Here is a 16,798-nt window from a genome sequence, read left to right on the forward strand (position 1 = left end):
GTTAAAACTCTCTTAAAACAAAGATACAGAAAAAGAATATGAATAATATAAGTAGGGGATAAGAAGAATACGTGTTTCTTCTTTCTCTTACATAGAATACAAGTAATTAAGTCATTATTTACTTTTGTCACAAGGTAATAGGAATGTGATCTTGTGAATGTGGACTGTTAGTATATTAGAAAGGTCTGTGCACAAATTAATGGGTAGTAACTTCTCAGGACATAGGACAAAAATCAGAGATGCAAAGACTTGGTTTCATTATTATTGATAATAGTGAAACATTAGAAATTAAATGTCAATTGGCCAAGTAAATTTTGGCACATGCAAATTATAGCGTACCAGAAAGTCATAACATTTTGAAGAATAGTACATTAAATTATGCTCAAATATAAGGATTGTGTTTTAAGAAAGCTGAAAATAAAATTTTACGCAATCCCTTGTATTCTCTAAGCAAAACAAAATGTTAAAATGCATGTGTGTGGATGTGTGTCCATGTGCAAACACTCATGGCATCCAGAGACACAGTGATCAGGGGATAACTCGTTAACACCTGACTTCTTCATGGGGTGGTAAGCTCCATGTGTGCAGGGACCATGTCTGTTTTGGGTCATGTCTTGACTAGCACATGGCTCGACTCAATTAATTGTTGTTCAATCAATGAATGGAACGTTCCCGTCTCCATTAAGAGAGGTAAGGAGTAGCATCTGTTTGAAGGTCAGGGAGCTCTGGGTACTCATTTCTTCACTTTTAGTAGCTTAGCAAGAATTTGGTCCAGCAGCTCAGTGGAAGAGTGGACTAATGGCGGCTGAGCTCCACTGGAGCCTCCCCGTTTTAACAAGGTTCTATCTTCATCCAGGGAGCACCCGCTGTTGTGCCAGTCGCCTACATGCTCCCACTCCACTTTCAGTTCTTATAAATATGCATGGTGTTTGTGGGGGTGGAGTGCCTCTCTACTGAAAAGCTTGCCTTTGTGTATCCAGTCTAGGGATGCTCACCCTGGATTTCATTCTGTGTGGGATAGGAGGAGTGCAGGGGACCATTGTGTTCTGCAACTTTTTTGTTTGTAATTTCTTCCACCATAAGTTGTGTGGTTCTATTTGGGTGTGTGCACATGAACACACATATATTTTGTACAAAAGGGGGACATGATATACTCTTACTTTTTCTTCTTGAGGTCCCTGTGAGTTCTTCAGATAGAAATATCCACATATAGGTATTAGAGCAAACAGAGTAGTGTCTGGGATGGGCATAATTCAGGGTCACCAGCATGCAATTGCCTTCAGGTTGCTGTAACCCTATAAAGGAAGGTTACCTGGCCCAGACCCCAAAGCTTATGGATGGTTTCCTAGAAGACAGAAGACCTGCACCAGCTCTTCCTGAATAGAGTTTCCTGGGCTAACAGTGTGTGAGAAATGGAAATGTCTAGGAAGTAAACAAAGCTTTTGCTAGTCCGTTGGAAGGAAATACATATGATGCATTCCATTTGGGTTCTGTAACCCAGAGGTCCTCTTCCACAGATAACTGTCAACAGAAATCTCAACTCATCCTAATTCCCTATTAATGTCTCTTGGCCCATGACAGCCTCAAGCCAGTGGGAAATCTTTATTAATGAACAAGGAGTTGTTAAAAATGTTATTTGCTGCCTAAAGTCACTTTCAGGAATTAGTAAAAATAGGGTGGTCCTGGTCTAGTAGATGCTCTAAACCTTTATCTGCCCTTATGGTGTTGGAGACAGGAGGCTAGAAAACATCTAGAATCAGATGCTACAGGATCTAGATTGTACAATGAGAGCAGAGAAAAAGGGAAGACATTTGTATGAGACTAGAAGACAAGCTGGATTCGAGGATGGTCATATCATGTGAGGTAAACTTGTGAGACATTGGAGAGGACATTGTTCCAGGGATGCACTAGGAGCAGATCTCTTCCCAGACTTCACCTTCCACTTCTCCCCATGTTTCAAACAAAGCTGAAGAGTCTCAAGTAGTTTCCTCTTCTGAAATGACAGGCTAGTCTAAACCAGAAACCCCAAATCTCAATTCTAGCCCCCAACACCACATGACTTTTTAGACTTTAAGATTTTGAGATTCATTTTAACACTATAAAATGCTAGGAATAAGAATGCTGATTTTTTTTTTTTTGAGAGAGAGAGAGAGAGAGAGAGAGAGAGAGAATCTTTTTTGTAAATGGATACAACACAATGCCTTTATTTATTTATTTATTTATTTATTTATTTTTAAGGGGGTGCTGAGGATCGAACCCGGGTCCCGCCCGTGGTAGGTGAGCACTCTACCGCTGAGCCATAATCCCAGCCCAAGAATGCTGATTCTTAATAAGTGCATAAAACCACATATGTAAAATAAATGAATTTTTCTGCAAAAGTTGTACCTGGAAATACTGAGAAAGTTCAAAAAAATTTTAAAGTTACTAGAGATCATTATCTGTTTGGCAAAGGCAGATGTTTACCTGTTCTGGGTCCCCTGAAGACACTTATTTCTGAAGCCTCCAAGGGGTAACAAGGTGGAGAAGAAAAATCCCAATGTGAAAATGACGTCAGCCAAGTTGTTTGTCTCTGTGTCTATTGGTCCTTTATAAGCTCTCCTTCTGTGGGGTCCACTGGGCTGGCATGACTGTCCCTCTTCTTTGCCCATGAAGTGCCAGTTAAGTCTTCTTAGCCAGGTGAGTGCCATCCCTGCAGCATACTCACAACTGAGTTTCCATGAAAGTGAAGTTCTCCCTCTGGACCCCGGACTAGCTTTTCCTTCCCCTGCAAAACTCCAGTGGGACTTAGGTATTTGATTGTGAGAGGGCAGAAGGAGGCAGTCAGCAAAGACTAAGTTTTTGAGCCACACTAACTGAGAGGATGGCAAGCCTGTTACCAAAATAGTTCCATGAAGGGCATATCAGGTTGGAAAGAGGGCAGTTCAGCTTGGAGAGACTGAGTTGGAGGTAACGGTAAGAACATGTCCATGCGGTAAAGGTCATACCTGCAGATGGCAGTTGACCCATTATGGACCTGAGGACACTATTCCTCCAGATGTGTCCTTCTGCTCTTTCCTTTTGCCCTGGGGGATCTTTGACTCAAGCCATTTCCTATGTGAATTAGGCTCCAGGTGAGTGAATTCAGTATCTACCCCCTCAGGCAGAGGTCGATGTAGGCTACCAGGTATTTTGTTGGGGTGGCCACTTTGGGGCTAAGCAGTGGCTCCCACACATGATCATCATACATGGCTCTGTAACTGTGGCTTTATCTGGTCATTAAGCCCATGATACTACATGATGAGTGATTCGATTCAGTAGAAAGAAGAGCAAAAAGCTAAGTGGTGGTAGAACTGGAAGCAGAGTGGAATTTGGGGTCTGGTTCTCTTCTTACTCAACACTCCTTCTGGGAGAGATCAACTGCGTATCCAGTGAGGCAGCTCAACTTTGTATCTGCTCCATCACCTGAGAGCTTAAACCTTGAAACTTTCACTCTTCTCGAAGATCATTTTAGATTCTTATTCAGTAAAATGTCAGTACTTTGGACCCCAAATTTCCTAGATTCTATAAGGAGAAATGCAAACAATCTGACTATTTAGAAAATCTAAAAGGCTGTCAGTCACTGATTTTGGAGCTGGAAATGTCTTCAATGATGTGTCTTCATGCAGTTTCCCGATTTATCACTGCATTTTTACCTTTTTCTGAGGAGTTCAGGTGGAGGCTCATGGCTTCACCAGTTAATCACTTAATAGTCTGGGCCACAGGAACCACCTCACTGCTACCATCACTCATAGTCAGTCCTCTGTCTCTGTGAGTTCTATATCCTTGGAGTCAACTCAGCACAGATAAAAAAAATATTTGGAAAAGAATTGCATCTGTGCTGAACCTGTAGAGAAGATTTACTTGTCATTATTATCTAAACTGCACAGTGTTACAACTATTTACTGACTTTTACATTGCAAGAGGTAATATACATAATCTAGAGATGACTTAAAGTATGTGGGAGAATGTGCATAGATTACATGCAAAGACTATGCCACTTTATCTATGAGACTTGAGCATCTGCAGGATTTGGTATCCAAGGAGTCCTGGAACCAAACTCCCGAGGTTACCAAGGGATGTCTGTATGATGACATTCATATGTAGAGGTTGGAGATGCAGGTTGGAGGCACCGTGTCTACCCCCTTCTCCCAAAGCTTCCCTTTCATCCTCTGGGATCTATGTACCCCAAACTATCACAATGCCACCACCTGCAGACTTGAGGTTTCTTTCCTGGAAATTTGGCCTCTGGAAAATTGTCTGTCCCTGTAACTCAATGTTACCCTTGTTCTTCTTTTTATATCAGTTTATCTATCTCTGTTTGTGGCTGTCCAATGCCTCTGTTCTTGCCCATGAAGAGTCAGATTTATCAAGCCTTTTCTTATTATAGCTCAATCTTTAACTTTCTCCTCCCTAAATTTTGTGTGTCTTTACTCTCCTGGACATTGTCACACTTGATGGTTGTTATAAAGATCTCATTCTCCTTTTACCACCATTGGTGCCTTCAAACTTTGCTCAATCTACTGCAGGTGGAAGACAGTCATGGATCTGGGAGCCTCGGGAAATGATTCACTTGTGACCCAGTTTGTCCTGCTGGGCCTCACAGAGACTCCAGCTCTACAGCCCATCCTCTTTGTCGTCTTCCTTCTTGCTTATGTAGCGACTATTGGTGGTAATTTTAGTATCCTTGCTGCCATTTTTATGGAACCCAAACTCCACACCCCCATGTACTTCTTCCTGGGAAACTTGTCTCTGCTAGATGTTGGGAGCATCAGTGTCACTGTCCCTGCCATGTTAAGGCATTTCATGTCCCACAACAAAACCATCCACTATCGGGCATGCCTTTCACAACTCTTCTTCTTCCATCTGCTGGCCGGGACAGATTGCTTTCTGCTGACTGTCATGGCCTACGACCGCTATCTGGCCATTTGCCAGCCTCTGACCTACAACACCCATATGGGTTGGGGGATGCAAAAGGCCTTGGCTGGCATGTCCTGTGTCTTTTCCTTCACCAATGCACTCACTCAAACTGTTGCCTTGTCTACTCTGAAATTCTGTGGCCCCAATGTGATCAATCACTTCTACTGTGACCTCCCCCAGCTCTTCCAGCTCTCCTGCTCCAGCACCCAGCTCAATGAGCAGTTGCTCTTTGCAGCAGCAGCCTTCATGGGTGTGGCCCCCTTGGTCCTCATCATGGTGTCCTATGCCCATGTGGTGGCTGCCGTGCTACGAATCCGCTCTGCGGAGGGCAGGAAGAAGGCCTTCTCCACGTGTGGCTCCCACCTCACTGTGGTGGGCATCTTCTATGGGACAGGCGTCTTCAGCTACATGAGGCTGGGTTCTGTGGAGTCTTCGGACAAGGACAAGGGCATTGGCATCCTCAACACTGTCATCAGCCCCATGCTGAACCCACTCATCTACAGCCTCAGGAACCCCGATGTGAAGGGCGCCCTGCGGAGGGTGCTCACAGGGAAATTGCCCCCCAAGTGAGACTCTCTGCCTCTGGTCTTAACAAATGCATTGCTCTACTTAAGCTTCTAACAGGTATTGTCCCTACTGGAAGTAGAGTGTGGGTATGATGGAATGGGGTCCGAGACTGGCTCAGGAAGGAAGGTGCAATCAAAATGATGAGAATAATCCCTTATACCATAATAACTACCATGTGCCTGCCTCTGTTCTCAGTGAGTGGACTCTATTAGCTCATTCAGTTCTCATAACCTTTTGAAGTGGTTACAGATTTATAAACTGCGTTTTATAAAACTGAACCTCAGAAGGTTTGAATAATTTGCTGAAAGCCACAAAGCTAATGAATGTCACAGCTGGGATTTGAACCCAGGGCAAGCTACACCTGTAATTACTGCCTCTCAAAGAGTAATAAACAATCTCTAGGAGAAAGGGTATCTTAAGGTGAAGAGATGGGATGGACAATAAAGACTAAAAAATACGAAAAGGAACATGAAAACGTGAATTAGGAAGTTTGTATTTCCTTAACAAATTTGATTTGTTCCAAAGCAGTTGGTCCAGGTTGAGGTATTGCTGGATGTCAATTTTAAGAAATAAACCTATAAGACGAAACTGAATCTAAAAAGTCAGTTCTGAGCTGGGTGCCGAGGTGTGTGCTTGTAATCCCAGAGGCTTGGGAGGCTGAGGCAGCAGAATCACCAGTTCAAAGCCGGCCTCAGCAACAGCAAGGCACGGAGCAACTCAGCGAGACCCAGTCTCTAAATAAAATACAAAATAGGGCTGGGGATGTGGCTCAGTGGCCAAATGCCCCTGATTTCAAACCCCAGTACCAAAAAAAAAAAAAAGTCAATTCTGAAAGAATAAGTACTGTTTAGAAAAACCACAGAGAGGTCAAATGTTTTCATATTGGACCATTGACAACCAAAAAACAAATCTGAAAAAAGTTAATTAGAGAAAGAGATTTGGCCCATATGGAAAAGTCTTCTTGACTAAATGGAGATCTTTGTTGCCCCTGACTGAAACTTGAAGCAAGCCCCTGTCTGCACATTTCTATCATTTTATTTATTGAATTTATAGCTTTAAACAACGGTTTCTATAATTCAAAAAAATGTGTATTTATTGAAAAGTTAGAAAATACAAAAGAGCTGGATGTGGTGGCAAGTGTTTGTAATCCCAGTGACTCTGGTGGCTGAGGCAGGAGGATTGCAAAGCCCACCTCACCAACTTAGCAAGCAAGGCCCTAAGCAACTTAGTGAGACCCTGTCTCAAAATAAAGAAAAATAAAAAAACAAAACCCCAAAAAGGACTGGAGATGTGGCTCAGTGGTAAAGCACCCCCGAATTAAATCCCCTCTACCACCAAAACCACCACCACCAACAACAAAAAAACACGCATACACCAAAAGAGAAAAATGAAAAATCACCCATAAGTTGACCATTCATAGATAATGGTTATGAATATATAGCATATATGTGTAAAAATTTTTTATTCATAAGATATATTTACAAAAAAGAATTTTTCTACATCTAAAGCTCTGTAACCTTAATAATATAGGCAAACATCTTTCCATGACATTAAACATAGGTCTTCTTATCTTTTTTTCTGTGGTTGCATAGTATTCCTTTGACTGAATGAAGGAAAATAGACTTAATAACCTTCTATTGGTAAACCTGTATTGGTTCAAATAATCTGAATGCTGCAACAAGTGTTCCTGTACATTCACCTGTATACACTCTTCTAATTGCTAAAGATAAAAACATGTGAGTAGCGTTTGTAGTTGAAAGGCTATAAAATTCTCCAAGGCACAAGACAATATTTGGCCAGGTTGGCACTCAGAAGCAGCTGAACAAATCAACACTTCCAATGACCAATTACTTCTGTCCTTGTCAAATGATAATGATATGCCAAATGTTATAACTCACTGCTCAGTTAATTGTATGTGTTTGTATAGTGAAGGGGTAGAAAGCTATTTTTACATAAAGATATTTGAAATCTACATATTTCTTTTTTTTAAAATAAAAAAAATTTTAAAGTGCTCTTCACTAATAAATGAGGAGATAGAGATGAAGCCATGGGTTGGGTATTTGCCAAGTTGATAGGGAGGAGGCCATTCCAGCAGGGTGTGGCCCCTCCAAGGGCACTCGGAGAGAGGTGGTTGGAGTAGGAGCAGGTGCAGTTGGAGGATCCAGTAAATGGAAAGTCAGGAAGTGGAGACTGCAGATGAAGGCAACTCTTTGGAGAAGTTCAGCTATGATTGGAAGAAGGGATGTGCTGAGGTAGCCAATGGAGAAACAAATATTAAGGGAGTATTGAACTTTTTAAAAGTTTCTTTTTTTTTTTTAAAGATGAGAGTAGCTGGTAAGAAAACAGCAACAAAAGAGAAGATGAGCTTTGAGGGACAATCCACATCCAAATTCTAACAATGACACTCTGAAAAAGGCAAAACCATGGGGACAGAAGTGAGATTAGAGGTTGCCACAGGCTAAGGTGTGAAGAGGAGGGAGACTGATGGCAAAGGGCCACCAGGGTCCTGAAGGGAATCATTGAAATGTTGTCTGTATTGATGGAGGTACTATAAGTACCACTTGATCTTTACTCAAACCCATAAACTTTACAATTAAATTTATACATTAATTAAACCAACTTTAAAATTTTCACTTTTAAAAATATGAAAAATAAATGAGAAAAAAAAATGTACCCAAATCAGTTATTATCGGGGGCTCAGTGTGAGCTCCAAACCCATTCTCTGGACACCACAAGTCATGAGTTCTTTGGTGACACTTTTCCAGATCTGCAATCTGTTGACTATAACTTTCTTCCTTTTTGGAAACATTAGGAGGCGGGAGTGATGTCATGAATCTAATGATTCTTTAAGAGTCCAAAATACTAGGCAGATAGGAGAAATCCTCAAGGACTAAGGTTGTTTGTCTGTCTCTGGTTTCTTGGGCAGCCTCTGGGGAAGTTTGGTGTTTGGGCCTCTCAATGCTAATTAGCTCCTGAGTGGAGAGAACACTGGGACAGATTCTCTGGGCCCCTGCCTTGCTCCCTTTATTAAGCCTATTGGAGACAGGCGACCTTGGGTCAGCTTGGCACTCACTGCCCTCTGAGAACCACCCCCCAGGTGTCCAGCTCATTCACAGGAAGGTAAGTGCACCACGGGCCTGCCCAGAGCTCCAGGCCTTCTGCTTACTCATGAGCTTCAGGTGGCCTCTTCCTGATCTATAGGAGAATGGTAGAAACTATAATGATGAGGTTTTCATTCTAAGTCACTGGAAGGGAAGGGGAAATGAACATCTATACCTAATCTACATATTCATATACATGGCAAGGTCCCTGGCAGACAGCAGGAATTGGCTGAAAATAAATAAATTCTCTTCTCAGAACATAATCTGACATATGTGACCTTAGTCAAGTTAATATTTTTGAACTTGACTTTTCTCATCAATCTGGCAATAGATGGCCAATAGTTTTTGTAGAACAGGAGAGGATGGAGGTGTTGGGAGCACAAAGGCTCACCTATGGTAGCCTATTAGCATAATCTACTCTCTGTGTTTTGTGCTACTGATTCTGAATGGCTCTCTCATGACTCCGGACAAACTACTCTTCTTAATGCTTCTTATCCCTTTTCATATATGAAATACTGGAATGAGTGAGGTTACCGTTGTCTGTGATGTCACAGGAGAGCAAGTTCCAGTAAAAATTGGGCTGAATAAGGAAAATCACTTTAAGAAATTGGGATGATGAGTTGGACCTGAGAATTGAGGGTTGGATTTTTGATGCACAGAAAGGGGACAGTACTGAGGGGGGGAAAAAAGACACTAGTTAGCAACAGAGTGAGAGTGGCCCAGTTTATGCAAGCAACCAGAAGAAGGAGGCCTTGAAGTTTGGAAAATCGTCAAATGCAAGTATTTCAATATTCTAATTTTTTACTTGGAAGCTCAAGTTTTATCATTGCAACAAGTACTTTCTGTTGTTTACTTAGAGGACTTGCTCACTTGTTTTATTTTTAAGAAAACACAATCAAATACAGAAATACAAATAAATAGAGTTTATTTGTCAACCATCCTTCCAAATAAAAATAGTTTTCCATTAAAATGTTAGCTGTTTGATTTTTATTTCAAACAATCACATAGTATTTTTTTAATAGAGTGAGAGAGAGAGAGAGAGAGAGAGAGAGAGAGAGAGAATTTTTTAATGTTTATTTTATTTTTTTTAGTTTTCGGCGGACACAACACCTTTGTTTGTATGTGGTGCTGAGGATCGAACCCGGGCTGCACGTATGCCAGGCGAGCACGCTACCGCTTGAGCCACATCCCCAGCCTATATAGTATTTTTTCTTAGATAATTGCACTTTAGTATGTAGTAGAAATGCTTTACGAATACATTCAATTTAATCAGTCAATGTATTAAAATATATTACCATAGGGTTGAGGTGGTTTTTTTTTAATTCCTGACTGAAGATGATGGCTGCTGCTGCTCCTGCCTCCCTCCACCCCTCACCCACCACACCTTCTTTTTCTGCATGTGTATTGTACTGAGGAGTACAAACACCAAGGTTCAGTGTCAGTGTTGTGATTCCTGCTAAGACACTCATAGCTTCACCCACAGCTGATCTTGTACCATCAGGCCAAATATCAGCACAGTGAAAAACAGCCATAATTTTGAAAATAATTTTAACACACAAACTGGCTGAGTGATGCACAGAGTTTCACAATTCTCCATGGATAACACTTGGAGAACTGCTGCTCTGTAGTCTAGTCAAAGGAGGAATATCTATGCCTGTAACCAGGCTTAATGTGTCCCTGGAGACATTCCAGAAATTCCCTTTGGTATTTTATGTATTTTTTAAACTTTATTTTATTTTTTTATTTGTACAGTAGAGAAAAATGTTGTCTTTTAAAAATATTATTTAATGAAGTAGGCCAATATTTGGAAGATCTGTAGGTCAGTGAATCAATACTTTCCAGTGACCAAGGACTTGATGATACAGTCATGTAATTGGTTAAACATGCATTAAAAATGCAAGATACATTAATGTGTTTAAAATTGAAAAGTTTGTTGAGTTTTTCAGATTCCACATTGCAACTATCATTTGTTGAATTTTGTATCGAAATAGAATATCCATAAATATCTCATAAGGATATTAAAATCTATTATCCTATTTCACATGTTTGATTCCTGATTGTCTTTATAGATTACCAACCAAATGAGCCATTACAGGATGTTAGGTAAAAATACAGATAGAAAAATTGTAGATGTGATATTCATGTCTGCCCAGCTCCCATGAAGGGATGCGATGGTGTGAGGAGGGGAAGAGAGGAAGTTGGAGAACAATTGAGAGGCTACTGGAATAATCCATGTAGACAGCCAGCATCATCTGCACTGATGGTAGCTGTAGAGGCAGCAAGTGGTTCCAGTGAGGAAATAGACTTCAAGACAAGGACTGTATAGTTTAATAAAAAGTTTTACATGTAAAAAAAGAAATAAAGAGGCCTTGAAGACCCCTTCCCAGTCACACTAGGGTTCACTCCTCAATCATCCAGGTACCTGGATATATGTGATGGAGTGGAAGCCACCTCAAAGCTCTCAAGGACTTCAATTCCTCCCTTTTCCCTTGGAAAAGCTCTTGATCCCACCTCCCTGACATGCATGCACAAAATCATCTGTTTTCCTAGTGACATTTATTAACAACTCATCTTCCCAGTTTCTCAACCCAAGAACCTTAAAATCATCTTTGTACCTTCTCTTCCTCCCACACCTCATGACCAGCATGTTAGGTTGATCATCAAAATATACCTAGGGGCTGGGGTTGTGGCTTAGTGGTAGAGTGCTCACCTAGCATGCATGAGCACTGGGCTCTATCTTTAGCACTACATAAAAACAAAAGATAATGTGTCCACCTAAAACTAAAAAAATACATACATAAATAAATATGTTAGAAAAATATACCCAGAATACCATGACATTCAACAAATAATTATTGAATGAAAGGATAAAATAATGGGGTCTCGATTTCCTTGAATATTTGTAGAAATCCTGATACCTAAAACTTTAAAAATTCCATTATTTTCTTTATTATAGACAATGCCATTCATAAATCCTCAACAACCACCTATGTCCAAGCAATATAGCATTAAAGTGTAGGTTAGAAGGCAGAAAGTGCTAGGCCTGAGACATGATTCTGTCAGGAGTTTGATGATCTTAGGTCCTTATTTAACCTTTCTAAATCTCAGTGTCCTGATTACATAGAAATCCTAGTAGTTACTCCATACAGTTTTTATGAGAATTTAAAAAAAAAATGAAGTGCTTATTTTAACACTCAGAGTGTACAGTTTAAAATGTTAATATTTTCCCAAATCCCACTGTCTGCTTCCCGCTCCTCTTTTTCCTTAATCTTTCTCGTGTCTCTTGTTTTCATGGGGTCTTGTCCTCCTGTCCTGGGTCCCTGGAATAATTCCCTCTGCTCCAGGCCCTTTTCTTGGGATTCCCGGCATCTCTCTCTTAAAGTGTTAATGTCTGGCATGGTGAACCTTCAGGAACCTGGCCTCAGTGTAGGCTGGTATCCCTCCTGATTGGGAGATGTTCTAGCTGGAGCACTCCACCATCTAATAGACATAGATTATGTGCCTACTGTGTGTCACTCTCTACCTTTGGCAGGTATAAGTCTCCTCAGTACAGCTTCCAGCAGTGGCCTATGGAGCCTGGTGCCTGGGGAAACAGGACAGGTGTCACTGAGTTCATCCTTCTTGGACTGACAGGAAATAGAGGACTGCAACCCATTCTTTTTGTCATTTTTTTCTTTGCCTATTTAGTCACAGTGGGGGGCAACTTCAGCATTCTGGCTGCCATCTTTGTGGAGCCCAAACTCCACACCCCCATGTACTACTTCCTGGGGAACCTCTCTCTGCTGGACATTGGGTGCATCACCGTCACCGTTCCTCCCATGCTGGTGTGTCTCCTGGCCTCCCAGTGCAGAGTTCCCTATGCCGCCTGCATTTCACAACTCTTCTTTTTCCACCTTCTGGCTGGTTTGGACTGTCACCTCTTGACTGCCATGGCCTACGACCGCTACCTGGCCATCTGCCGGCCCCTGACCTACAGCACTCGCATGAGCCGTGAAGTCCAGGGTGCCCTGGTGGGCATCTGCTGCACCGTCTCCTTCATCAATGCTTTGACTCACACAGTGGCTGTATCAGTGCTTGACTTCTGTGGCCCTAATGTGGTCAACCACTTCTACTGTGACCTCCCTCCCCTTTTCCAGTTCTCCTGCTCCAGCATCCACCTCAATGGGCAGCTACTGTTTGTGGGAGCCACCTTTATGGGGGTCATCCCCATGATCCTTATCTCAGTGTCCTATGCCCACGTTGCTGCTGCAGTCCTGCGGATCCGCTCGTCCGAGGGCAGAAAGAAGGCCTTCTCCACGTGTGGCTCCCACCTCACTGTGGTCTGTATCTTTTATGGAACCGGCTTCTTCAGTTACATGTGCCTGGGTTCAGTCTCAGCCTCGGATAAGGACAAGGGGATTGGCATCCTCAATACTATCCTCAGTCCCATGTTGAACCCAGTCATCTACAGCCTCCGGAACCCTGATGTGCAGGGCGCCCTGAAGAGGGTGCTGACAGGGAAGAGGCCCCCAGCATGAGCCGGACAAGAGTATCAAAATGTCCCTTCCTCCCTCCTTGATCACCCACCTAACTTGCTTAGGCTGAAGGCCTGGGAGCGGGCAGGGGAAAATCTTTAGCGTTGGTTCTAATGGTTCAAGGTAGACTTGGATGGAGGACAAATGCTAAAGAGCTTAAAGAGTATCTAAGTTACTGATAGAAAATGGACTAAAGATGGATGGGAGTAAAATTATAATGTGGGTCAGGAAATGAGAGATGAACTATTTTGTGGGTTTCTGTTTTAAATTTAATGACTGTTCACCTGACATATTTAAAACGTTAATAAAAAGAAAAATGCTTGTCCCCACTTTTAGATGAGCTATATTTGTATAAATATTATTTGGTAATTTTTTTCCAGTTCCTTCTTTAAGAAATAAATCTAGGATTGTGATGTTAAATTGGGGTTTGACATACTTTAGGAGCAGAGTGTTGGTACCTGTCGGAGCATCCTGCCGACACCTTCTTCAAAACAGGATCATCAGACACCTATTCCCCAAACCAGCGTTCATTTTCTAACTAACTCAGGTGTAGGCAGAACACACTTACATGCTAGTGTGTGAGCTGATTCTCAAGACCCTCCTCCAAAACCATGAGGACGTTTTATTACGCAGGTGTGTGAGGCCCTCTGTCTTTTCTTCCTAGCCCCTCCAACTCGATTTTTGTCTCTCAACCACAGGCTCTTTCAGGTGACTCATGCCTCCCTTTGCTTAGAGTCACTACTCTTAATCTTCTCTGTGGCTCACAAAGAAAGACACTGTCACAATCATTTCGGTATTTCTTGCAGCTTCCTTTGCTCTCTCCAACTAGATCCCAAGCCCTTAAGGACAGCTTCCATGTCTTATATTACACCACATCCTACAAACACCCAGCTGAGAGCTTAGTAGATAGTCCAGGTTCCAGCAGTCTTGTGGATTAACTGATAGTAGGAGGCATGACCTATGACAAGAGACCTATCTTCTGTCAGAGGTCAGTGAAACTGCCAGATGTTTTCAAAACACCCTAGAAGACCCAATATTAGGATGATATAAAGATATAAAAGGAAATTTTTTTAAAAAGAAGTTTTCTTCTGATGCAGCAAAATGATCACTATATTTGGCATAATAGGGAAAAGTTTTTCTGACTGTGCATAAACCCCATTATCAGTTCTCCTTAAAATTAAGAAAAAACTGCTTGAAGCTAAAACTGAAGAAAGTGTCTCCTTGCGAAGGATTAAAAAAACAGCATTGAGTTGGCAAAAGCTGAGCACAGAGCACCAGAGTGGGAAATCTTATAGTGTCCAAAGACTGGCAGAATATTATAGGGATAGTAATAATAAATAAGTGATCATAAGTTATGCAAAAGTGTTTATCTTTCTTTAATTCTTGTTCTAAAGCGAATGGTTCCTAACTCTGCTATGCAAATATGAGTAATTTGTGTTTTATGTAATAAATTTAAATAAAAAGCATATTTTTGTTTAAAAAGAAGAACTTCATTATTGACCTGAAAAGCTATTTAGCAGATATTGCTAAATTTAGAAAGTGATGGTGATGTGACATCTGAATGGGGGGAAGAGCATCCTGGTAAATAACCTCAGATTGTATGTGATGATTCCCTCTGTGGAGGGGATTAGTACTGGGAGGGCACTGAGAAATGGAGAAGGAAGTTGAGTTTTATCCCATTTATCTGACATTGTCTGAAGTTTTTCACCAAGCACTGTAATTTAAAAAAATAAAATAGATTTTAAAAAGTGCTAATGGTAAAGGTGTGGGATGGGATAAAGTGAGTTGTTGGTGATGTTTTCTCTCCAGCCTTCAAAGTGTTTGTTGTCATCCTCACCTTTGAGAAAACTAGTTCATTGGCCTCTCCATCCTTTACAAGGCCACTGTGTCCATTTTCCTGGGATTCAGAGGCCTGGGAAAGACATGAAGTGGTTATCTTGTCCATCCCTCCTCTCCCAAATGGAAAGCTAAACCAAACTGTCTCTACTCTATAGAGAATACTTCCAATGGATCTTTTGCTTCTCCCCATGTCCTGGCCTGAAAACTGAAATCTCATGCTCCATGCCACACCAAACCTCATCTGTCACCCTCCTCAACATCTACGCAGCCCTCGCACCTCTGCCCGACTGCCTATTTTAACTCTTTTTATGTAAGTCCAGTTGAAGATAATGTTCAACCTTGGTTGAGATTAATGTGTGCCCTTTGTGAATGTAGGTTCAGACTCCTGACAGTTAAAGGAACTCAAAGCAATATTTTAGTCCACCTGCCCCAACTTCAGATGGTTCATATCCAAAGGAACACATTCCACGTCTTATCAGTCCTCAACACACCTGTGAATTTTGAGGCCATCCCATGACCCACCTGTGAAGTGGAGCATTTGCATGTGTCTACCTGGAGATGCACCCACACGTCGCAAACATTCTACTTCCCACATCCTCCATCCCCCTTCCAGCCTACACCTGGAGCTTAACCATGTGTTCAGCACAGAGAAAAGTGCTATTGGGATTCGGGAGAACTCTAGCAGTAGGTCGCTTTCTCTTACTGTTCTAATAGCACATAACAGTAGTTATAAAGCATTTTAAAATCTAAGTTTTCATTTGGATTTTGCAACAGCACAGTTGAATGTCATCCACAGTGACAATAAGGGCCAGGATTAGAGAGTAGGAAAGACAGCCTTTTTTTTTTAAATCCTTACTTCACAGATAAAAAAGGCAAAAGACAAGCTAAGTGATTTGCCAGAGCCTGTGAAGTTAGAGCGTAGAGCAGCCTCCAAGTACTGGCTTCTAGGCCAGTGTCTTCATCTCCTCTCTGTCTTTAGAAAATCACCGAGTAGTTCAAAATTCACAGAGTGATACTGATTCTAGGTGCAACAAGTCTCAGAAATACCAAAGGTGGTAAAGTTGAATGAAGAAACCATCAACAGGACATATGGAGACCCCAGTCTAATCCAGGTCTGAAGCACTTTAGTGAGTTCTTGAAGCCTCAATTCCTGTATTTATAAAATTAGTCTCTTCCAAGAATTTTAGACTTTTTTTTTCATTCACCTTCTACATGATAAATTCTCAGACCCACACAAAATGCCAAAGGACAGAGGGAAATAAGTGACTATGGGCAATTAAATGGAAAGTTCTCACCAATAAAGCTGAGAACAGGTACATAAACCCATCAACAATTCACCACCGTGGATCTCTGATGGATAGACCTGGTTTGGGGGGCATCAGCAACTGAACAGATGCCCAAATTGGATATGGTAGCCGTGAGCCAGGAAGAGATGTGAAGGCCTGAGAGGCAGCAATGAATGGAAACAGAAAGAAGTGACCTCAAGAAAGAGCCTTGGAACATTGATCAGAAAGTATTTAACTTTGCTGTTAGAGTTTGTATTCATGGAATCTGGGGCAACAAAAATAGCAGGGCCCTAGTGGGGCTCAAATATTTATTTGGTAGTTAAAGATGCTTTTCCAGGCCAGAATATCAGGAAGGGTAAATATGATTCCTGAATCTTTGATGTGGCAGGGAACAAGCTGGAAGGCCCAGGCTCTTGCTGCATCAGGCCACCCAGTGAAGGCAGCATTGGGTGAAGAATAGTTTTTGAGAGCTGGATCCTGGGCTAATACCGCCATATGATATCAGGTAAGTCAGCTCTGCAAGCTAATTTTTTTCATCTATGAAATGATTATTCTG

The 16,798-nt window shown here is 41.7% G+C and overlaps 1 protein-coding gene and 1 pseudogene across 1 annotated transcript; both read left to right on the forward strand.

The window, feature by feature from the left end:
* The first annotated feature begins 4,557 nt into the window (after positions 1-4,557).
* Positions 4,558-5,505, forward strand: LOC144256144 (putative olfactory receptor 3A4 pseudogene; annotated as a pseudogene).
* Positions 5,506-12,172: 6,667 nt separating this feature from the next.
* Positions 12,173-13,120, forward strand: LOC144256238 (olfactory receptor 3A10-like). Its single transcript, XM_077801328.1, has one exon. The coding sequence runs from the start codon at positions 12,173-12,175 to the stop codon at positions 13,118-13,120; it is 948 nt and encodes a 315-aa protein (XP_077657454.1).
* The last annotated feature ends 3,678 nt before the right edge of the window (positions 13,121-16,798 follow it).

The sequence above is a fragment of the Urocitellus parryii genome, chromosome 7 (assembly GCF_045843805.1).
Source record: "Urocitellus parryii isolate mUroPar1 chromosome 7, mUroPar1.hap1, whole genome shotgun sequence".
NCBI classification, from domain to species: Eukaryota; Metazoa; Chordata; class Mammalia; order Rodentia; family Sciuridae; genus Urocitellus; species Urocitellus parryii.

Coding starts and splice junctions, on each gene's coding strand:
- LOC144256238 (XM_077801328.1), top strand. CDS start 12,173: ATGGAGCCTGGTGCCTGGGGAAACAGGACAGGTGTCACTGAGTTCATC.